The sequence below is a fragment of the Urocampus carinirostris genome, chromosome 3 (genome assembly GCF_059441175.1).
Source record: "Urocampus carinirostris isolate Australia breed hairy pipefish chromosome 3, RoL_Ucar_1.0, whole genome shotgun sequence".
Classification (NCBI taxonomy): Eukaryota; Metazoa; Chordata; class Actinopteri; order Syngnathiformes; family Syngnathidae; genus Urocampus; species Urocampus carinirostris.
Window position 1 is genome coordinate 29,118,143 of NC_142351.1, and position 24,987 is coordinate 29,143,129.

Genomic DNA, 24,987 nt, shown 5'->3' on the forward strand with positions numbered 1-24,987 from the left:
AAAATGTCATTTTACAAGTACAGATTTAGGGTTGAGAGCAATGTTCCCTCTAATTTTCCACGGGTCTGAGCGTTCACACAAAGTCGGTGAGCAACGCTTGAAACAACAGTGAGCAACCATAATCCCAAGTGTGGCAAGATCATTAATTATCAAACATGTCCAAAACTTGACATCAAGTTACATTTTGCTGAGTTTCCGGCAATGCAAAATTATTTTTCTCTTTTGAATGAATTGACTTGTGTACTATTGCAAAGGTTGCAGGGCCTACAAACGTCATTTGCATTTACAATTCTTTCACAAGATTTCCATTTCTTTTATTCCTGGTATCTTTTGTTGCATAATACTAACATTTTTGGGGGCTTATTTAGTCGGTTGCAAGATATAGAACTGTACTTAATCACATTTCTTAGTGGAAGTACAATGTTGGCAACAAGATTCACTTAATATAATTGGAAATTATTTGAATGCAACACAAACTTTTTCTTTTTTTTCCCGTGTTTTTATTTCTACCTTTTTAAAAATTCCTTTAATTTATTTTTTCCGAGCTGTTACTTTTTTCTTTTTGTTCTCTATTTACTTTTTTCCTATGTTTCTTTCTTTTCTTTTTTTCTGGCTTTTTTCTAAATGTTTCCTTCTTTTTTTCTCTTCCTTTTGTTTATTTTTTTCTCAGCTTTTCGCTACTTTTTGGTATTTTTTTCTTTTTTGTTCTATTTCCCCCTTCCTCTAAGTCATTTTGTGCAGGATTTTACATAATATTTGGCCATGTTCGGATTAAAGAAGCAAAAACAACCTGAAGAGCCGTTTAGGACCCGAAAGAGCCGGTTCCTTTTAGTGAGTCGAGCCGAAGAAGCCGGTTCTCGACAAACTCTACTAACTTTACTCAACTTCGTTCTACTTCGACTCGTCTTCAAAATACCGCATTTAGGACACAACGTCAGGGGAACCCGTGTATTTTTACCTTCATGCACTGTAACTTTGACTTAAGTTGCTTCTTAATTAGTAATTTTGAGCCCTCATTTTTGTGCGCTAACTAGATTTTCTTGTTCGCTGAGAATGTGCGAGCAGTGCGCAATTGCGCACGCGCGCACCTTAGAGGGAACACTGGTTGAGAGTGAATAGTATTCTTTCAGTGGCGTGGCATGGATTTTACAACTATGCCTTCAGCTCTAATCTGAATTAGTCATTCAAGAGCCAGCTCATAGAGCTGGTTTGTTTGTGAAGTGAAATTTATCCGTGGGGACTCTGGTGGGGAGTTGTGATTTTGGCCGCCTGGCCCCCACCACACGCCCGCTTCTCTAGGTCCGACTGCAGTGCCGTCAGGTTCGGGCTTGTGTCCGGGCTTGATGTCTTACCTCCATGCTGAAAGTGGCAGGCAAAACCTTTTGCCGCTTGCGAAAGGCTTTCTCGCTTCGAATTAGTCCGACCTTTTGCTATTAAATCAACACAACAGTATTAAAAAATGAACAAGTTTTAAATCCCTTCCTGAATACTGTGTTTTGTTGAATATTTATCATTCACAAAGGTTTTAGATCAACAACCCAAGGAAAATAAAAACTGTAGTTTTTTTTAATTTAATTCAATTTATTAAGGCACTCAAAAATATCGAGGCCTATCTATCAAATCACAAAGTACTCACAGTTTTGGAAAAGCTAGGTTCAATTTCTCAGGCCACACTCAAAATTTATTGCCACTACCTGTGTTGAATCGAGAAATTACTGAAATTGAATCTGTTAGACAAAGTAGATTGGGCTACAAAATCTCAAGAACACAACTGACATGCCACGATCCAAAGAAATTCCAGAAGAAATGAGAAAAAAAATGGTTAAAATTCATCAGTCCGGAAAAGGTCACAAAGCCATTTCCAAGGCTGCAGGGCTCGAGCAAACTACTGTCAGAGCCATTATCCACAAATTGAGAAAACTGGGAACAATGGCAAACTTTCCCAGGAGTGGTTGACCAACTAAGAAAATCTCCAAGAGTGCGAACAACAGCCTATCCAGCAGGTTACAAAAACACCTTGAAAAACATCCGAGGAACTGCAGGACTCGCTGGGCTCAGTTAAGGCCAGTGTTCATGAATCCACTATAAGGGAGACATTGGCCAAAAATGGCAACCATGGGAGAGTTCCCAAGTGAAAACCACTACTGTCACAAAAGAGTCGTCTCACCTTTGCCAAAAGCATCTTCATTATCCTCAAGACTTCTAGAGAAACATTATGTAGACTTATAGGCAAAAATTGAAATTACTAGGTGTGCAGATTGTTGCATCTGGCTGAAAAATGGAGCAGCATTTGTCAAAAAGAAGATGATGCGAAAGAGTTAATGCATTACAAAGGAATAAGTTCCCTGGAATGCAATTAAGGCTTCTCTGTAATAAGTACTGAAACGCTTTATAGAATGTTGTCACTCAACTGTCATTACAACATGATGCTGCTTATTAAAAGCAGATCATGAATCATAGCTTCCTCTGATCTCCAACTGTTCTTCCAAAAGTAATTGAAAGTAATCCAGTTAATGTAACCCTACCCAACCCTGCTCATACAGGAACAACAAAATTAATGGCACAGAGCACATGATCTACAATGTAAGTGTGCTGAACTTTGGTTGTTTTATTTTTGAAGTTATTTTCCAGTATACCATGCCTGGATGAAAAAGAACAGAAGGACAGTACCCAGAATGGAGTAGATTCAGATTCAGATTCAGATTCAGATTCAGATTTACTTTATTGTCATTCTAGTACACGTGTATACAGAACGAAATGTCAATACATCTGACCCGCACAGTTTCCTTGAATGTACAGATATAAATAAAATGTTGTATTGAGTTGTAGTATTGAGTGCTATTAATATACTAAATAATTATGGCTATGTATAGTATTTTACAGTAGCGCAAATAGTGCAAGAGGAGTAGCCAACCAGATGTGCAAGATGGGCAATCAGGTAAACAAGTCAGGTAAACAGAACAATAACACTGTAACAATAACACTGTAAGTACGATAGTGCAGAGAAACAGATGTGCAAGGAGTGGCTAGCTATACAGAACTGCCAGTAGTGCAAAAAGTCAAACAGAACCCACAGATGTACAGATTAGCAGCAGTTTAGATTTACTATGTGTTTGAGTGACCATTTAACAGTCTAATGGCCAGGGGGACAAGACTATTGTGGAACCTGGTGGTCCTGCACCGCATAAACAGAGGCTAGCAGAGTGAACAGTCCATGATGGGGGTGAGAGGGGTCCCTGATAATGTTCTTAGCTTGGGATAGGCAGCGTTTCTGGCCAATGTCCTGAATGGAGGGAAGAGAAGTCCCGATGATTTTCTCTGCTGTCCTCGTCACCCTCCTCACACTACCCCAGTCGGTAGCGCTGCAGCCTCCACACCACACAGAGATACAGCTGGTCAGGATACTCTCTATGGTGCCCCTGTAGAATGTGATGCGGGAGGGTGGGGGCAGGCGGGCTCTCCTCATCCTCCGCAGGAAGTACAGGCGCTGCTGTGCCCTCTTAACCAGTGATGCAGTGTTCACGGACCAGGTGAGTTTGTTTGTGATGTGCACCCCTAGGAACTTGATGCTGCTGACAACCTCCACAGCCTTGTTGTTGATGAAAAGTGGGGCATGGTTGGGCTGTTTTTTTCTGAAGTCGACAATGATCTCTTTAGTTTTGTCAACATTCAGGACCAGGCTGATGTCCCTGGATGGTTGAATAGTTTGAAGCCCATAGACAAAATGAATGTGGAGTATCTCTGGTAAGTGTCATTTGCACAAGCCAAATAATACGAAGGGTTCACTGCTTCCAAAGGTTGGTGTACAAATTGTCTTCAATTTCTTTTACGATGCGGCTACTTTAAGCCAGTTTTAGAAGGTTGGTTTCAATGTGAATACTGTTTATGTAGTCATTTGTAACTTTATAGTAATTCACTTCTTGAACACACTTTTTATTGGGTGTAAGTTATCTGGGGTGTAACGGAATTACGTTTTAAATGAAGTAACTAGTAACTGTAAATCAGTAACGCACAGAACACTCCCATCACGGTGTCTCTAAAGACATGAATGAATATGTCGATGATTTGTTGAACACTGACAGTTGAAACAAGACCGGCCGGCAGCTATTATTCTGTTCTGTAATTGGGAACACAAGTTAATTTAGGCTTCAGCCATCAAATGGAAAGCCTTTGAATTGCTCTGCATGTCAGTGTACGCAAGAAGATGCTTCCAATAGCAGTAAATAAATCACAATTTGCAATCCAATTAGGTGAAATTGGATCTTATTCTGGGCCGTACCTGATGGCACGGCACTGTGATTTAGATTGGAAAATACTCTCCTGAAGAATGAGTCTGGCGTGATAGCGTCCTCTTGTGGCTCAGAGAAACTACGACACATATCATTTTAGAGTTCGTTTTCCGATTAACATAGTTGGTCTTCCACTATAAATTTCGAATATTTCTAAAACAGAGTATTCAGGGTCAACCTCCACTGCAAAAACTCAAATTGTAAAAATTGTAATATGAGAATGAAATATCATAATTTACTTTTTGGAGAGATTGTTCTTTATGTAGGACTATTTTTACATTCTGGGGGGTTCTCATAGTCCCATTGTCCTTTTTCCATCTTGCAACATTGCAAAAATTCCCCCTATGCTGTTTCAGTCGGACACGGAGATTAGGATTCATGCATTCGTTACCTCCCATCTCGATTACTGTAATGCACTACTCTCCAGTCTCCCGAAGTCTAAAATCAAGAGCCTTCGGCTGGTACAAAATGCTGCAGCGAGGCTTTAAACTAAGACAAGAAAGTCTGATCACATTACCCCAATTTTAGCTAACAGGCATTGGCTCCCTGTTAGCTTAAGATGTGATTTTGAGGTTCTGTTGGTGTTATATAAAATCATGCTTGGACATGATCATTCATATCCTTCAGATTTAATTTCCCCCCATGTCCCGGTCCGGAGCCTTCGCTCTGAAAATGCTGGTCTACTAGTGATCCCAAGAGCCAAGAAGAGATCCGCAGGTTTGAGAGCGTTCTCCATTTGGGCCCCGTTGCTGTGGAATGCTCTTCCCCTTGAGATTCAATCTGCAACCTCACTCAAACTGTTTAAATCTAGGCTTAAAACACACTTCTATTCTATGGCATATGAATAATTTATATTTTATGTTGACAATATTTGTGTATTATTTGTTATAGCATTAATTGCAGCCTGGTCATCCTGGAAGGGGGATTACCTCAAGTGCATTCCTTTCTCAAATTTTCTCGATTTTCCTGATGTTGAGGTTTTGGAGTTTTTCCTTTCCCTCATGTAGGTTTAAGATTAGGGAATGGTGTAATAATAGTCTGTAGTTTGGAATAATATGTGGTCTGTGCAGCCCTTTGAGACTCTTTGTGATTAAGGGCTATACAAATAAACATGACTTGACTACAATATTTGCAGTTCCATCCTACAAGGTTGTTAAAAAAGATCAGGCTAAATAACATACAGTAAATAAACATTATTGTCAAAAAACATTAATAATAATAATAATAATTTCCTTTGTATTGTCATTCTTTGTAACAATGTACACAGAACAAAATGTCGATACACCTGACCCGTTGTAGCGAGTCGATGCAGCCGCAGCCAACAGAGGGCGCCGCCATTTTACCAATTAGGTATGACTCGGCCGAGGCGCGAACCAGCGACCTCCCAGTCTCAAAACACCAGAAGTAAGCTCAAAGAGAAAGTGATTAGGTTGTTTGTTCCTCTCCATGGATGTGTCCTGCGATTGGCTAGAAGTAATGTTTCAAGACCAGCTTCATATCAAATACACGAGGGAAAATATTTTCAATGACTCGGTCTTTCTTTGTGTCTCTCAATAGACGATTAGCGTGTTAAAGGTCGCTGAAAAGTCCATTATGTGATTTAATAATCTTTTTTGCATGAGGTCTACCACCCTTACTCAGAAAGCTAATTAAATAAACAAGGGCACCTGTAGAATGGTGGTTCTGTCCTACTCAGATTTAAATGGAAATAAATCTGCAAAGACAAAACACTGAAATCACTGAAGCAGTGTTGCCTTATTTTGGACACCCCGGAGGGCCAAACCATCAAGATTTAGTGCCATAGCAGTGAAAATGGAGTTAGCTGCCTGATGAAATGTGTACTCATAAATATTGTGGAACTCGAAAAAAAAGTTGCCAATGTCCTCTCATCCAAAAGTTCCACTGTCGCATTGGAAGTTGAGCTGTTTAAGTTGGCCTAAGAGATGACAAGGGGTTTATGAATAGAAAAATGTTTGAAATTTGATTCTCACAAAGAAGGCATTATTCCAGAGGTGAAGACATTGGCAAATACTCATTTTGGGTTGCACTACACAATACAGCAACATCTAATGGTCGAATATTAAACACTGTCCCTTCAATGTAACTGCAGCCCTCAAAAATTATGGATTGAGTTAATACTGATTGTTTCATTTTCATGGTAATTATTACTATGTTTGGATTACATTTATATTGTTTTAAAATATATTTGAGAACAGTGGAACGTTTCTATCACAGCTTTTTTTTTGGAAAAAATAATTTGGCCCAACCTCGACCAGACACTTGCTCAAGTCAACCGAGTTTGAGACCCCTGCTCTACAACATCCAACAATGGCAGAAACTTTGCAATTTTTTAACTTTATTAGCATTTTCCATACAACAATTATTCCAGTTACAATAAATGACAAGTTACATTTGCCAGAGTAAAATCAAGAATGACTGCCATTTTGTTCTAGTTCATGGCTTTTGTAAATAAATTGTGGCCTCTCGATATCCCTGCTAATCATTCAAAAACAAATCATGCAACAAATTCGAATATCATTGACAAATGTTGCTGGGGGGAAGACGATTAAGATTGGCAATACTAAAACAGTCACAGTTGAGATGACCAAAAAAAAAAGGAAAAAAAACGTGCTAGCTAAAAAGTGCAAAAGATAATGAACAAAAAACCCCAACAGTATCTCACATAATTAAAATTTCAAGTTGAAAAACATGGAAAGCGGTTGATGTTTTCCAACCGCTCCACCACCACATTGTTACGGAGACCTAAATTCTACTGTACACAAGTTCAAAGTGCAAATAAGAATTGGTACTAAGCTGTATACACATTTCATTTTTAGGTTGCTCTCGACTTTAAACCAGGCTCATCTCTCAATACACTGAAGATACCTTGCATTTCTGCCAGTCTCATGTTGCTTTCTATTCATTTGCGTTCTCCATTTTTTTTTAAATACAACGTTAGCAAATGTTGGTTATTTGTCATTTGGCTTATACCATTGTTGCATAACACTTCCGGTTAAAACAAAGGACGGACATTTTATTAAGTGATAAATCCCCAGAACAATATCTGTTAAATGAGGGGCCAGTCAAGCTTTTTGTCCATCACTATCCTTTTATATATAGTTATCATCGATTTTCAACAGTTATTGTTGTTAACTAAAAAACGGCATTGCATAGGACTTGCTTTCTTTCTGGCCATGCCAGCCTTGTCCTTCTAGAGCACAATATGGCTCAGAAGGTCTTTTTATCACCTCAATTCCTGTTCACCTGTAAAACACTCATGATCAAGGCTAATAGACAGATAGTGTACTGTATACAAATGGGGAGAGAGTAGCTCTTCTTCAGTATAATTGCCTGTCTGATTCTGACTGCATAGGTCAGGAATAAAATCCTGAAATTTATCCTGTTGACCATTAGGCTCAGACAAGCTTTAAAAGCTATTTGTTCATTTGAAATGAAAAAGGTTGGATCGTAATTCAACAGGCTGCTGCCTAAAATTGACTACCAATCAGCCCTCTGATGTTGAGCCATCCCAGGATACGTCCGTCACCTGGTCTGACATGCACATTTATAATTTCCTAGAATTCATCAATATGAAAATGATGATAGCATTAAGGATGGAGGCAGTACTATTTGACATGGATGTACCACATCCTGGATGGATAAGATATGATTAAAATAGTTTATTGGCTGGCCGGCAAAAGTTATTAGGTGTATGTGGGGAACATCTACATCTAATTGCTTGCATTCCATTAAACCGCTCTCCCTTAGAACTACTTTGCTGCCCTCCTCCCTCTTCACTGCAGCAATGTCCTGGCAGCTCATTTGAGGGTTGGACTGGGTGGGGGTTGCAGGGCATCTCAATAAAGCTGAATGGCACGGGGAAAGGGAGTTGTTACCCTGCAAAACGAGTGAAAACCGATTGGAAACGTCAAACCATACAGCATATTTTCAAGTGTCCGTAAATCCCAGACTACAGAGTGCACCTGACAAAAAGCCGCATGCTCAAAAATAGAAGCGAAACTCAATTTTGTCTTGGTGCGAACCGCATCAGACTTAGAGCCGCAGGCTTAAAAAGCAATGAAAATGAATTATATTACAATATTTATCATTAGTGTATAATGACCATCACCACATTTTCTTTAATAGATATTGATATGATTTTTTTCCCACTTTTTCTCAGCTCAACCTTTCGAACTAACCTCTGGACCACCAGTGATAAATACAGAGATCAATGGTCGTCAATCACCGGGCAGCGGAGTAGTACCAAATAAATGATGAAATCAAACTTTGAGAGCGCGTTACACCTTACCTGACATTGCTGATGACATTTGCACAGCAACTGACAACGCCAACATCTTTTGCTCAGTTATGCATGCTGTGAGGATCAAACGCAAATCTGCAGCACTGGTGGAATCCAGTCAGTAATGTGGGTGTCATGACAAAAGGCTTCATCACACTATTTTGACTCACAGTGCCACTATGAGCACCTTTGTTTTTGCTTAAATCTTTCCCATTAGGCTGAACTGTGTTGTAATTACCTTATAATTATGAACACATAGTCAGACACTAAACCAGTCAATAGCATAGAAAAGGTTCCCAACCAATCAATATTCATGACATATGAAAACATGTAAGATTTAAATCCAATTGACAAAAAAAGGTATGTCAAAATTTGTTCACAAGTCTGTGAAAGACTAGCAATTATCGTAAATGTTTGATTTCTGTTATAGCTGCCAAAGCTGGCCCAACATGCCATTAGGTTCAGGGGGCATTACTTTTTCACATAGGGCCGGATAGGTTCATTTTTTTTGTACAGTACTATAATTAATGGAATAAACATTTCAAAACTGCATTTTGCAATTTAATTTACATATATCAGGAACGGGGAAAATACTTTTTTCCCGACACTGTGTGTAATATATTACTAATATTAAGCCCCCCACCCCCCAAAAAACAAAACACAATCTAGCAACTTCCTCTCCAAGAAGGTGTCGAAAATGTTTGCAGACACCACTGCGGTAATTTATATTTAGAGCACATGCATTGTGGGAAAGAGAAGCTCGTTGTTTTTCTTGGTGCAGGCACGGAAACGAAAAGAGGATGAAACGCACAGAATTTAAAGCCATAGTGTTTAAGATGTAGCACAAAAGTAGCGGATTTTAAGGATGTAGCACAAAAGTAGCGGATTTTGTAGTTTGGAATTTACGGTATACTGACAAGATTTTCTGTTACTTGTTAATAGAGAAAGAAGAGACGTGTTCGATGTGCGGAGGCCATGTTCTCTGTCATGTTTCGGACCTTCAGATAGTTGACAAAACCCCTGAAGAACAACAAGAGACCTGCAGAAAACAAGCGGGAGGATATCCAGTTGTCAATTAACCTTGCATAAACAAAGTCAATGCATAATCACTGGCCAAAACTCACCAAGCAACAGAAAGATCCACCACAGCCAGTACTGACCGTTGAAGTATCCAGTGAAGTAGTCAGAAAACTGAAGAGAAAAAAAAGGGGGGGGATTATACAGTGGTACTTCTATCTTTATACGAGCAGCTTAGCATAAAAGAATTTCAATACACTAATTTCTTCTCAACATAAATCTTTCTCCCATTACAAAAGAAAATCTAGTTCAAGAGCAGTCCCAGGGTCATCCACTAGAGACCGCTGACGACCACTCACTGCCATCAGCTCAAAAGCACTTTCTTTTAGTGCCAAAAGGTAAAAATATGATTTTCTTTATTTATATGAAAGATTATAGAAAAGGGTATAGCGCTGCTCATTGATAAATGTCAAGCCTCTGGGAATTATTTCAGTATATCAGTAGATGGCAAGAGTGGTTTTGATCAGATCTTTGTGCACACTATGAAGAAGCCCAACTTCCTAGTGTTGCTTACTTTTTACAGCAAATGAGTGTATTAGGCGGCCCCATATGGAGAGTGGGCGTAGTAAATAAGTGTGGTGAGACTCACATAATATGGACAAGTAGTACTAGGCAGTTAACTCCTTAACTGAGCTTACTCTTTTCAAAAGAGATGACAACATTGTAAACGTCTGTAGAAACGTCTGTCGCCTGAGGTAACGCCATCGCCATTTTGACCGAAATTTTTTGATCTCCTTACCAGAAACATCAGGCGCTGAAAAGTTCTTCCAAAGTTCCTGCATTAGTTAAGTGTTGTTGCAATAAAATGTTATTTTGCAAAGTGCCTTTGTGTTTATGGAAAGCGTTTACATATTGGAGGTAACACGAATCCAAAAAGAAGCACCACGTGAAACTTCTGCTTGAAATGCATCCTTTCACAAAATGCTGTTTTTCTCAGAGTTTTTTTTTTTTTTTTTTTTAGAAATTAGTATTTTTAAGAAACTACACAATGTTCAACTGTTATTTACAAAACAATGGCAAATAATGGTTCAAGCTTTATTTTGATAGATCCTATATATTTATAACCTATGTACAAGGTTTGTACACCGTTTTCATGCCCGAATTCAAGCACTTTCAAGGGCAATTTTCCAGTTTCTCCAGAACCACAACAAGAGGTAATCCGGTGTGAATTAATCCATAGCCCCGTTCAAGGTGACCTAGCGCTGCCTGCATGAAAAAGAACCAGGAAACGTGACAAATCCTAAGCCAAATATTATACCAGCAGCTGAATGGGGCATATATAATGAGTTTCTGCTATGCCCCATTTCATTAGTGTTTGCTGTTGTCTCTTTTTGGTTCATGTTGTATCAAAAATTCCCGTTATCTTTACCACGGACAGCACTCAAGTACGCCAAACCACAGAGCTTTTGATCGATTCACGCCGGACTTCCCCCTGTAAATTGCATAATGTGATATCAATTCAGACACACTCAAAATAACATTTTACATTTTTAGTTAAATGGAGTTCTTCCCATTAAAATTTACCACTGGTAAACGCTATCGATACACATTTCACAGTGCCCTGTGCAACCTGCCTGCATCTTGGTCTGATGCACCTTTCCTTATGCACCTGAAGGGGGTGATGACACTCCACATGACAAACTACGGCAATCGCAGCTGCTGTGTCGGCCTCATTTTTAAGCCTGCTTTGTCAATACAGCGGTACCTCGACTTACGAATGTCTCTACATACAAAAGTTTCCGGTTACCTTAACAGGGAAATATTCCCTTTTCGGCATGCTTTTTGGGCTCCCTTCCCACTTTGTAAACGGTCAACTGAATGGTACTGCTTCGAAGAGCCATCATTCACAACAGATGTTATTTTGCAAAGTGCCTTTGTGTTTATGAAAAACACGCAGAAACGTGGACAAGGAGAGAAAAGAAAGAGACTTTCTGAAAATCGAAACAAAGCAAGAGATAATAGAAAGGAACGAAAACATATTGCCGTGCTGGAGGAGTTCAGAGATGACAAGGAATAGGATGTAGCAATCTTCCCATCAGCCCAAATTAAAACATTTTAGTAAAATTTCATGAAGTCGCTGAACGTGTGAAAAGAAATCACCCAGAAAAAGTGATGACAGGTCAGGCTATTGCTTATGATGCCTGTCTTGTGCATTTCCGACAGTTTGGCAAAACTGGCAAAAGCAGACATCATTGGATCAGTTTTTCAACAGATGCCAGGGAAAATCACTGCTGAAGATCAGTAATCAAGGAGGCCAGTTAAAACGTAAATGGATATTTTTCTTATTTCCTTTTTTCTTTTTTTTACATTATGCGCCTCGTGTTTTATGTTTATTGTGCTGTAATCCAATTTTAACTTGTATTTGTTTCATGCTCTGATGCTCTTGAGATTTATGAAATAATCTCATAATTTTGCGGGGCTAGGAACAGATAAGCACATTTATATTCACAAGGCGTCTCTACTTATAAATGTTTCAGGTTAGAGAGCTACTCCCAGAACAAATTAAAGTTGTAGGTAGAGGTACCACTGAATTTGTTTTTCTTTGATTAATGCGTGGTCTCTTGAGTCAAACTGCCAGGAAACATGGCAAGAACTTCAAATATTTTTAAGGACTTCACCCAAAATTCAAGCATTTTCCAGACTATGAAAACGCGACATCAAAATTCAAGCATTTTCCAAGATTTACAGCACCTGTACAAACTATGTCTATAGCTACAAAATTTTCTGTATACCTTCAAAAATAAGTCAAAATGGTAAAAATTGACTGGCACCGGCTCTCACAATTTAAAAAATAAAAAACGCCAGGCATTGAATGAGTTAATCATATTTTATAGCATCTCTTTTTGTGACCTTGGAAAAGGAAAACGGAAAGGTTTCTGAGGAAAAGGAAAATGATGACATTTAAAACACTGCAAGAAATAATAGAAAAACACAAGCAAGGTGTTTGTGTGAGTGACCAAGCCAAGTAGTACACTGATGTTTAATGTATAATTACTATTTGAATGTATTTTAGTGATCAGAAAGATTTTATAGATATTTAAAGTACACTTTGATCTTTTTTTTTGAGGTCCAGAAGGGCCAATAAGTTTTTAATTAGTATTTTTTTATTATTTCAAATCGGGAAGATTTGCTCATTACAGGAGCAGTTTGAGCTAAGAGCACAATCTTGGAAAAAATTAAGCTCGAATGAAGAGGTATCACTGTATTTCTAAAAACATTATCAAGTTGTGGCAACAACATCACCTACCCTGACAATTAGAATCCACTTAATGAGTGAGAGGCCAAAGCCGCAGATGGCGCCGTAGCGGCCTGCAATAGTGTTGGTCAGGCAGAAAGACAGGCAGAAGCCAATCCAGTTAAACAGGAAGGCCACTAAAGGAAGAGAAAAATTAAAAGAGCTGAGTTAAGCAAAAGAAAAACTTAAAATATAAAATTTCATTCCATAAATTTGAGTCGAGCGTAGACACTAAAAGCTCAACAGACACATAAATTCCCCATGTAAAACTAACACAAGATAATATAATTTTCAATCTTTGCAACAGGGAATTATTTTTGTCAATTTTATTGCACGCTTGGTTTCCATGGTGATAGTTTTCTACCTGTGTCATTGTTCGATTAATGTGGCATAAATTTGTGTTTCAGTAGCTGCTATTGAAGTGAACAGTCAGGTTTTGATTGACTCATATTTCTCCCTTTGTTCATCCAAATCCAAGGTCACTGATACAAAGTCAACAGCTTCATAAGACATTGGAAAATGGTGGGAATCGCATTCCAATGAAAATCTGAAAGACTGCATGGTTTGGGTAAATAATAATAATAATAATAATAATTTCCTTGTATTGTCATTCTGTGTAACAATGTACACAGAACGAAATGTCGATTGCACCTGACCCGGATTTGATTGTAATTTTATGTACTCAGAAACACTGTCATTTTGGTCCGGATCAAACTCAATACTCATCTAGTAAATTTGATCTAGCCATGTCTACTTATCTCATGAAATCAAATAAAAATAACAATAGAGTGAATCTGCCACAAAATAGCGAGTGTCTACTGCATTTTATCGAGACTCCCTAATAGGTTTTTGTTGAAGTTTCATTCTGTCATATAGGTATAATCGAAACACTAGATAAGTTGGGTGCAACAAAAATGCTCCAAAGTAGGTTTTTTATTTTAGTCAGATAGATATAATTATCAACTAAATATGATTTAAAAGACAATTGAGAAAAACAAAGAAAGAGCAGCTGGCAACCAAAAGTAGGCGCTTATCTTGGTCCAGTCTCCATGATCATCTAAAGCAGTGGTGGCCAACTTTTTGTTAACCTAAGAGCTACTTTTTTGTAACTGATTAGCACGTAGGGCAACCAGTGAAATGCATTTCGAAAATAGCAACTTATGATGTTACTATGTTGTTACAATGTTATTATCTTATTACCAGGTTATAATTATTAGGAGTAGGGTTCAAATTAAGTATTGACTGATGTGGGTTTTTCAGGGCCGATACCGATTTTAGTATTAAGAGGAGGCCTATGTTGAGCTACCCCGGCTTTTTTGTTTTCGGGTATCATGTATATATTTAAATGGTCCTTATATCTTGAATCCTAACAGTTTAAGCTTTTTAATGATATGTAGCGCTACATATTTCAGTGAGTGGTGACATTGTACAGACACGTATATAATACTCAACAGTCCCGACCACCCGCCGCCGGCCCTCAAAACGTTAAGGGGTTAAAATAAGCACAGTCAACCACTAAATATTGTTTTTTTAAGACACTAATCATGCCAAAGATTTCTCATGCCAGTTAGAAATGTTCCTAGAAAATCACTATGAACCATCTCAGATGAGCTATTTTCAGAACCAGTCGGCTGACAACCCAGGTGCTTTTAGGGGGTTACCTGGTGTCCACGGCCACCATTTTGGAGACCCCTGGTCTGTAGTAAAAACTTTTCACGATAAGATATTTAATTAAACTTGCAATACATTTCTAAATATCAAGTTAAATTTTAAAACATTTTAAAACGTGAATTGGATTATTTTCTTCTTTATCGTTACACCAGACAGATGGCAAATATATTTATTATTTCTACTTCAATGCATAAGTTATTAACACATTGCTCCTCCACTCTTGTACTTACTAAAAAAGGCCAGCATAAAGATCCCGTCATTCCCAACACGCAGTTGATCGGCATCACTGAAATCATCTCTGGGAAGAAATTCATCCTCCTGATAATTATAAATGCACATATAATTGTGAGTGATTCACAAAAAATGCAAATAAGCATTATTAGAAATACAACAAACAGCAAAAGGGATTCGCACCCTCGAAATGGCCTCCACAGTGGAAGCAGCCATAGCAGCAGCTTTGGCTTTTTCTGCTTCGTCATATGTTGGCAACGATGTGGCCACACTGTAAGGTGGTGGCACTGGGAAATCACTTTGAAAACTGGTCTCTGTCATCAAAAAAAATCAAAAAATAAAAACACACGGCCAGATTGTGCAGGCAGTGTCATGAAAGCCAGAAGTTAATAAACATGGATTTCAACTAGAGCTGCAAGTAACGACCGTTTTACTAGTGTACTAATTGAAACAAGTCTTATAATCAGATAAATCTTTTTTTTTTCTTCCTTAAAATTTAGCATAAAGTTAATTTTTTATATGGAAAATAAACACGATTTGGTGCAGTTAAATTATGTAATTTAGTGAATAAACTGCATATTTGAACCAAAAAATAAATCAAAATGCCCTGTCTAAAACCAATTGAGCACATTGCTCGGTCACTACAAACAAATCTATGAATAAACCTGTTCCTTTTTTTAGGGACAGACAAATATACGATAAATTAAAATAAAGTAAACATGTTTTTCATCCCTGTTAGGAACAGGAAAACAGTAAATAAAATCCATTCATTCATTTAAATAGAACAAACATTAAGAGTATTTGCAAAGCCTGTAAAAAAAATTGAATGATTCTGTATAGTTTGAAATCAAATGGTTTTAACAAAGTATGTTTGTTATTTGGACTGAATGCATCCAATATAAAATATGTTTGTCAGGCACAGCCTTGAAAGCTCATGCTCTCTTTTATAGCGACACATAAGCATATAACATGTACAATGTACATATTCAAAACGGTATTGGCTTTAATGTTACCTGAAGCTTACAGAGGCGAGCCAGACTCCATTTTGTTCAAATGTCTGCCGTGCTTTCTTAAAAAATTCATTTATCACCAAAGTACGGGCATGATACGCAAGGTCTGCTTTTTATATTGAATGTATGCAGGCTAAAATGCTCCCAAATAAATTTTAGTACGCGTAGTTGATGTTAACGCAAATAAATGAGTGACTCTCAGCAGAGACCATATTTATTAACAGATGCCTCATTTTGTTGGGAAATCTTGTCTGGTGACATTAGTCGACAATGACTTTCAAAGTATATCTATTATTGATTTTTGTCAACAACAAAACACAACTAGGTAAATACAAACCAGGCACAGCTGCTGTTGCACCCAGGTCAATAGAAGCATAAGGGGGCGGAGGTGCTTCTGCCCCTCTAGCCTCAGTTGGGGAAGTGGCCTGTAACGTAGTGCTTTGAGTCTGGTTTAGGTCTTGTGACGTTCCAGGTTGGGGAGTGGAACAGGACTGCTCCATGCTGTCTGAGGCCTCGGAGGAGTCATCTTCGTTATGCAGCTGAAACGAGAAGACGAGACCATGAGGACACCATTCATCCACAAGGGTATCCTTGAGCCTCCAGCTCTTACACAAGAGCGAAATCAAAGGGAGAAACCATTGCATTTATCACCTACCCAAAACAATCAATACTTGCACTGGTGTGGGATCTAACGAAGTAATTTGTTTCTATATTTAAATAAAATTTACATTAGAATACATTTATGAAGGGATACTTTAACTTCACTGGATTTGAGAGAAAGCATCAGTTCTTATTGCTGTAATCCCTCGCTGTATTGCGATTTATTTTTTGTGGTTTCGCTACTTCGCGGACTTTATCGAGCATCGTGTTTGTATGTAGTCTGTACAGCCCCTGAGACTTCAAGGTGGGGTATACAAACATGACCTGACCTAATACCGGTAAATTCAAATGACAAAAACTGGTTTGTTTGGATTATGTTATCTATTTGTCGTCAAGTTCTACAGAGGTGTCGGATTTAAGACTTATCAGCATATACAGTGGAACCTCGGTTCTCGACCAAAATCCGTTCCAGAACCCTGTTCAAAAAGCGATTTGTTCAAACACCGAAATCATTTTTCCCATTACAAATAATGTAAATCGTTTTAATCTGTTCCAACACCCTGAATGTTTACCTTTGTTTACCTTTAAGACACAAATAACGAACATAAATGTAACCCAGGCTAATCGTACGTTTGCGTTATGGTAATCTTCCGTATGAAAGATTACGCTAACATGAACGTGTGAAAATAAAAAAAAGGATAAAGAAAAGAATTATGAATAGGATTTTTTGCCTTTGTGGTGGTCAGCAGAAGGCGCAGGTGGACGGTGGAGTGGGATGGAGGAGGAAGGAAAATTATTGTTTGGAAGGAGAGTCCCCTTCCATAAAAACTTCGGGGAGCTCTTCTGTCTGAGGGGTGCTCACATGTTCAAATCTCTTCGCCTCGGATGACTTGGCTACAGGATATTCTTTTCTCTTAAAATATCTATCCAATGACACTTGCTTCTGCCTTCTTTTTAGCACTTTTCGGGAGTGGTTCATGACAGTGTCGTTAAAGTCATTGATGACTCTGGTGGCTGCAGCTTCATCGGGGTGGTGGAGTTCGACGAAATTCTGTAACTGGGCCCATTAGCTACACATTCGTTTAATCTCGGACGTCCCCTAGTGTAGTGCAGGTGCAATTGCACCTGAGAAAATTGAAAGGAGTAAATAAAATGTGATATGAAACATCCACCCCTAGACAATACCACTGCACTATAGTTAGCCATAGCTGTATCGCGGAATACTTAACGTGGTTTTGCGACTTCTCGTATTTTCATCACCGTACGCCGCTCAGCATCCCACCCTCGCGTACGCACTCACGCGTCGTACAGGCGTTCGAACTCCGATTTTTGTTCGAACTACGAAGCAAGAATTTTCGAATTTTTTGTTCGGACTCCGATTTGTTCAAACTGTGAGTCGTTCGAAAACCGAGGTTCCACTATAATTGGTTGGGGATCCTTAACCACACGGGTCGTATGGGCATCTTTCCTGTGGTGTGTCTTGGGCAAGTACAGCCCTCGACAGGCTATCATCAATCTGACTTTTGTTCTTTTCTGGCCGGGCCCCAGTGCAAATTATTTCCAAAAATGCAGCCCGCGACTCAAAAAGTTTGCTCACCGTTTTACACTAGCCTCTTTTAACAGAACCACTTCCACATTTAGCTTGGCGTAACGCGGAAGTATATGCCTGTTAAACTGTCGCAACTGGATTTTGGCAACCTTGCCATTTTAAAAGCGCCATAGGACAGTAGTTAGCGTAATGTTCAAAATATTATACATTTTGCAAAAACTAGAATTGAGCCACTGGCCACTTGGGTGGCTGTTTACATGATTAGGCCAAATGGGTTAACAGTAACAGTAAACTACTTACCACTTGATATCGACTTGTTGGGTCCATTCTGGTGAAATTCAACCGGCAATTAAGCCAGTCAAGAACGCCAGGATCTGTTGTTTTTTGGTGCCTTAATAAAAAATAGCTCGAAAAAAAACAAACCTTAAATTGTTAACTTGAAAAATGGCCGCAGCTCTAGAAAGGGTCGATCCGTTGTTGATTCGAGGGGGGGGGGGGGGGGAGAAACGCGTCATTGAGTCAAGTTGACATAATAGTAATGCATTTCCCTTAAATTGTTTCAAAGTAAAATGAGGTTTGATGCATTTTCTCGGGCAGTATTGAATACTCCACCAAGACAATAATGACTGAAGTGAATCTGTGTACAAAATAAATTTTATGTTGCTTGTGTGTCAAATAGTCAAATATATTTTTAAACAACCCTACCTTCATTTTACTACTATTGTGTTTTATGCTGCAATCTCAAAACTTAATTTCCAAAGCAATCTATTTCCTTCCGTTTACCAAAGAGTGGCTGATTGGACGAAATCAATGACGCAATTCACATCGAAATGTTTAACAACATTCAGCTTGCAGCTAATGATTTTTTGACAAAGTTCTTAAGGAGTTCACAAATGAACAGATCTTTAAAATATTGATTTAAAATGTACTGTAGCAACTCTGTAGATGTAAATGTGTGATGTTGAAATGTTGTGTACATTCCTACTGCTCGTGTTACCAGTGAATGCATCTATAAGGCTGTGTGGATGGCTGAGAGAAGATAGGTGCCGAGGGCTGTTGTGCAGGAGAAGGGGGAATGCGTTTTGAAAGTTGTAAAGTGCAGCCGATTGTAGCAATGTTTTTTTAATGCGTGGTGTTGCCTACAGTAGCCAGTTAACGGAATCAGTGATCTGCTACTAAAACTTCGCCTTTCTTTCTGACCTCCTCCGGATGCTACAGTACATTTTGCTTGACACGTCCATAAATTGTCAGACATCTATTTTGCCACTGATTTAAATCGGGTTTTACCCCGATTTTTTGCCATTATTTTAAGGAAACGTCCAACTGCGGAATATCCATCCATACATCAATTTTATGTGTTGCTTATCTTCAATAGGGTCGCAGGGGTGATGGAGCCCATACCAGCTATCTTCGGGCAGTTGGCATGGGACACCCTTAACCGGTTGCCAGCCAGTCGCAGGGCACCCAGAGACAGACAACTGACTAGCTCAATTCACACTTAAGCACAATTTGGACCAATTAACCTAACACACGTTTTTGGGGAATGTGGGAGTAAACCGGAGTGTCCAGAGGAAACCGACGTTGGCACAGGGAGAACATGCAAATACTGCAGGGGAGGCTGAGATTCATCTTCCCATAAACTGAAGATCTTACCAGTCTCTTTTGAAGAAACACAAGGCCATTCCTTATTTAATATATGTTAATTTTTATATATATATATATATATATATATATATATATATATATATATATATATATATATATATATATATATATATATATATATTTAAGAATATTCCGTCTAAGCTCTATATAATACTTTAAATTGGGATATTTGAGTGCCCACTGAAAAAATGAATTAAATTGTATGTGTCAATGTTCTCACTACACTAAAGATAAGTATTTTTAGATACATAACAAAATCAGACTAATAGAATTGGATATCAACACTTTTTGCGATATATTTTAATTACTTCACAACATTTCTCTTTTATTTTCTAACAGACTTTTTGTGACATCCCACTTTATCTCAAATGATTATTTTTGTCATACATAATAAAGCAGCAAAGTCTGATTAACCACGTAAAATATATCTCTAAAATTATAATTTTTTGGTGGTGGTCCAACCTCAAAACGTGTTCCAATGTACTCAGTACTGCATGATATACTCTTCACATAACTACAGTATACGCAGTATACTTTATAACACTACACTGTATTTACACCACCCATTCATCGTGGTTTATCAAGTTGAAAATACATTAAAAAAGACACAAAGGTTTCTTTTAAAAGTCATTTGGTGAATGTTGAAAAATGAAAGAGGGATGTTTCTTAATGGTAATAAATGTGGACCGTTTAAGAATCGAAATATACACTAAAAATGCGAAAATGACTACTCATGGATTTAATTTGGGACCGATTGGATCGACTAAGGTGCAGGGTTGGGTAGGGTTACTTTAACTTGATTACTTTCAATTACTTCTGGATTACTCCAATACCAAATATGCTAATAAAAGACAAAAGAAACCAAATATGAATAAAATTATGACTCACAACACGTGGTAAGCTTTCTCTCCTGGCTCTGATCTCTTTGGTCTCCGGCAAAAATAACATTAGATGCGACAGAAACAAAATGAAAATTAATCTAAACAGCTTGCCAACATCATTTTTGCCATTCCATGTATTCCGTTACTCCCCAAGCCTGCACAAAATTTAGTCATTTTATACCCAACCCTGCTATGGTGCATACATTGTATCACTGGAAATTATACTTTGAAAACGTAAAAAAAATTATGCCAGTACAAATAAATTACTAACGTTAAATGTAGCTACTCGTAAATAACAAAAGTGTGCTGGTGGAAAATAATCTGCTGGAAAACATAAAATAAATCCATATTTGTGGTGAAATCGTAGTCAAGGAAGTCGCCACTAGGTGTCATGAGTGTGTTTTTGTTGCAATATCGACGTGTGATATATGCACTTATAGAGGTTTTTTTTTATAAAGATACTTTTTTTTATCGCCTAAATCCCTTAACCACAATTTTGGTTTCAGATACTTTAAAACGAAAACCTCGGCATTTCTTCGTGTAAAGAATGATCCAACTGTTATTTATAACATAGCTCAAAAGTAATATATAGACGTAACGTAATATGTGTGATGGATTTTTTTTTTCATTTTCATTTCATTAAAAATAACTGTCACGTACCTGGACATTTCTGCTCTGTACTTTAGCAAAGTCTTGTATTACTTTTTTGTGTGTTTTTGTGACATTGTGTTTTAGTTCATGCCTTCTTGTGGTAAAAAAAAGTATTTTCATAAAAAATATGGCTCTGAATAAGCAAAAATACATGAGCTATCATAAAAAGTCATATTTTTTCCAATACTACATTTGAATTCATTTTACATAAAATGAGGCTCACGACTCACATGATGACTGTGTCCATTTAGCTGCCAATGGTTACCCCAAAAAAACCTCATGAAAGGCAAAAAAAAAAAAGGGAGAAAAAAACTGTGCAGTTTGGTCATTTTGCGTTTCTGTAGTTTGCATTCTCCCTTGTGCTTTATAACACTCGTTTTTGTTTGAACTACGCAATAGCACGAGATATTGTGGCCAGTGTTCCCCCTAAGCTGGGCGCGTGTGCAATTGCGCACTGCTCGCACAGTCTCAGCGCACAGAAAATCTGTCCAGCGCAATGTTCCCTCTAAACTGCGTGTGTGAGTTTTTAAAGTTTTTTGAGAACCGGCTTCTTCGGCTAGGCTCACTAAAAGGAATCGGCGCTTTTGGGTCCTAAAACGGCTCTTCAGGTTGTTTTTGCTTCTTTCATCTCTATATGACCAAATATTATGTAAAATTATGCACAAAATGACTTAAAAGAAGGGGGAATAGAACAACAAAGAACAAAATACCAAAATGAAAAAGTAGTGTAAAGCTGAGAAAAAAAAAAACAAAAGGAAGAGAAAAAAGAAGGAAACATTCAGAAAAAAGTCAGAAAAAAGAAAAGAAAGAAACAAAGGAAAAAAGTAAATAGAGAATAAAAAGAAAAAGTAACAGCTAAGAAAAAAAACACAATAAGATTTTTTTAAAAAGGGATTAAAACATTGAAGAAAAAAACCAGGGAAAAAGAAGAAAAAGTTCGTGTTGTATTCAAATAATTTCCAATTATACCAAGTCAATCGTGTTGCCAACATTGTACTTCCACTAAAAAAATGTGATTAAATACAGTTCTGTATCATGCAACTGACTAGATAAGCCCCCAAAAATGTTAGTAGTATCCGACAAAAGATACCAGGAAAAAAAAAAGAAATGAAAGTCTTGTGAAAGAATTGTTGTAAAAACAAATGACGTTTGTAGGCCGTACAACCTTTGCAATAATACATTGGTCAATTCATTCAAAGGTGAATTATTTTTTTTTTGCATTGCCGGAAACTCAGCAAAATGTAACTTGATGTAAAGTTTTGGACATGTTTGATAATGACTCAGTTGCCACACTTGGGATTGCTGTCGCTCACTGTTGTTTCAAGCGTTGCTCACCGACTTTGTGTGAACGCTCAGACCAGTGGAAAATTAGAGGGAACATTGATTGTGGCCAAATACTACACCATGGCCCTTTAGTGTTCACAATGGGTTATTTCAGGGTTATTATTATTATCATTATTATTATTACTATTATTATTACTTTTATTATCCATCCATTATCTGCACCGCTTATCCTCAGTAAGGACGCGGGGGTGCTGGAGCGCATCCCAACCTTCCTCAGGCAGTGGGCAGGGGACACCCTCAACTGGTTGCCAGCAAGTTGCAGGACACACAGAGACATACAACTAACACACTCATTCCCACCAAGGGACAATTTGGACCGGCCAATTAACCTGACATGCACGTTTTGGGGAATTTGGGTGGAAACCAGAGTGGCCGGAGGAACGCAAGCACGGGGAGAACATACAAACTCCACACAGGAGGATTGGTACTTTTATTATTATCATTGTTATAATGACTATTATTAATATCTTATTTCCAGTGAGGAATTTTGCTCTTAACCAACTTTTGTAAATGGATACTCCAGACAATGTGTCCTCCCTACCAATAAAAAGAAATATTCTGAATCTGCAAAACCCTTCAACTCCTTTTGCCTATTTTTGCTGGTGATTTGTATAAGTAATGTACGAGTGTGAGCTAAAATTATGTTATATGTTAAATAATAATATTATCTGCTTTAATAAATGAGGTGCTACAGCAACAGAGAAAATGAGTAAAAACAACTTCCAGTTGAAGGCTAACAATATTAATTTGTAATTTGAATACAATCCCTCTCTGAATTTTTAAACTCGGATTTGGCGTAAATATTATGGTTGTGATACATATCTAGGATTTCCAGCTAGGGTTTGGGCTTGAAATTAGGGTTTTAAAACCTTCCTATGGTTTGCAGGTAGGATTTCTGCAGGAATGATTATCAGAATATTAACATTCAGGATGAAACGTGCATGAAATATCTCATTGAACCTGTCAGTTTCCACCTCGGGGGTGGGCCTGATATTAGGGTTGTAAAGCCTTCTAAGGGTTTCCAATTAGGGTTTGGCTTAATATTAGTGTTTTAAAGCCTTTCCAAGGTTTACGGATAGGGTTTCCAGCCTGGGTTTGGAATTGATATTAGGGCTTTAAAGCCTTTTGATGGGCTCTAATTAGGGTTTCCAACTATGGTTTGGTCTTGGTATTGGGGTTTTAAGCATTTATAGGGTTTCCAAATAAGATTTTCAACTAGGGTTTGGCCTTGATATTGGGGTTTTAACACCTGTTTAGGGTTTACGGCTAGGATTTCCAACTAGGGGTTGATACTGAGGTTTTAAAGCCTTTTTGGGTTTTCCAGCTAGAGTTTATGCGTGATATAAGGATTTTAAAGCCTCTCTTTGGTTACAGCTATTGTTTGGGGTGGATGTTAGGGTTTAAAGCCTTTTTAATGTTTCCAGCTAGGGTTTTCAACTAGGGTTTGACATTGATATTAAGGTTTTGAAAACTTTCTAGGGTTTTCAGTCAGGGTTTTCAGCTAGAATTTGGCCTTTTTATTGGGGTTTTAACGCCATTTTGGGGTTTCCAGCTGACGGTTGGGCTCAATATTTGTGATTTAAAGCCTTTCTATGGTTTCCATGTAGGGTTTGGGGTTGATGTTAGGGTTTTTTCTAGGGTTTCCAGCTATGGTTTCCAGCCAAAGTCCATTTGTCCAACCATCCATCCTTCCATCCTTCCATCCATCCGTCCGTCCGTCCGTCCGTCCCTCCGTCCGTCCGTCCGTCCATCCGTCCATCCATCCATCCATCCATCCATCCATCCACCCAAAGCTGTTACAGTTACAACATAGTAACTGTAAGTGTAGCAGTTAGGGGTGCTGGACCCCATCTTAGGTCTCTTCGAGCAGTGGGCAGGAGACACCCTGAACTGGTTGGCAGGCAAGGCACATCGATAAGGAAAATTTAAGACTGTAAGCTAAATCCTCTTAAATATTTAATTATTATATCTGGTTTCACAAATGAGCTACTCCACCAACAGAGAACACCTGTAAATACAATTCCCAGTTGAATGCCAACAATGTTAATTTGTGATTGGAATAAAAATATTCGAGCGATCCCTTTGTCAAGCGACAGCTGCACTGACGCTTTGGTGCGTGATTTCTTCTTACTTGGCTGCTCTGATTTGTTTTAATCAATCTTTTGTTCTCTCTAAAGACCTAGACAGCTGCGTGCCATGCACGTGGAAAGATGCTGTCATGTTCACTTCAACATAACGCTAATCATCTATAGCATGTGGTTAGTTATCTGGCTACAAACATGTTCGTCGATCTTCCGGGTACTCTTTTTGTACAATCACAATAAGAAGTTATTTCCAGGTCAAACATGGCAGGCCGGATAAGAAATACACACCGCCCAGTTTAAATATTTAATGATGGCTTCTAAAAGAAAAACGAATCATCTGCCAGTGAAAATGATTGATTTCATGCCATGAAGTTCAAACTGAAATACAACATAAATTAGT

The 24,987-nt window shown here is 38.1% G+C and overlaps 1 protein-coding gene across 2 annotated transcripts; it reads right to left on the reverse strand.

Annotated features, from left to right (window-relative positions):
• Positions 1 to 6,628: 6,628 nt before the first annotated feature.
• Positions 6,629 to 18,448, reverse strand: ndfip2 (Nedd4 family interacting protein 2). 2 transcript variants are annotated; one of them, XM_088331330.1, is made up of 8 exons: positions 18,263 to 18,448; positions 16,151 to 16,352; positions 14,987 to 15,117; positions 14,803 to 14,890; positions 12,914 to 13,038; positions 9,714 to 9,780; positions 9,522 to 9,628; positions 6,629 to 8,186 (listed from the first exon to the last, which is right to left on the reverse strand). In XM_088331330.1, the coding sequence occupies exons 1-7, from the start codon at positions 18,287 to 18,289 to the stop codon at positions 9,525 to 9,527; spliced, it is 744 nt and encodes a 247-aa protein (XP_088187456.1). In that variant the 5' UTR covers positions 18,290 to 18,448; the 3' UTR covers positions 6,629 to 8,186; positions 9,522 to 9,524. The 2 variants fall into 2 exon arrangements, with proteins under 2 accessions (XP_088187456.1, XP_088187457.1); XM_088331331.1 differs by having other exon boundaries at positions 9,507 to 9,628.
• Positions 18,449 to 24,987: the final 6,539 nt, after the last annotated feature.

Excerpts from the sequence above, each read along its gene's own strand:
- ndfip2 (XM_088331330.1), bottom strand. The coding sequence starts at position 18,289 with ATGGACCCAACAAGTCGATATCAAGTG. Across the intron at positions 16,353-18,262 it reads CAACAAGTCGATATCAAGTG|CTGCATAACGAAGATGACTC; the intron begins GTAAGTAGTTTA and ends TTCTCGTTTCAG. Across the intron at positions 15,118-16,150 it reads TGCAACAGCAGCTGTGCCTG|AGACCAGTTTTCAAAGTGAT; the intron begins GTTTGTATTTAC and ends TTTTGATGACAG.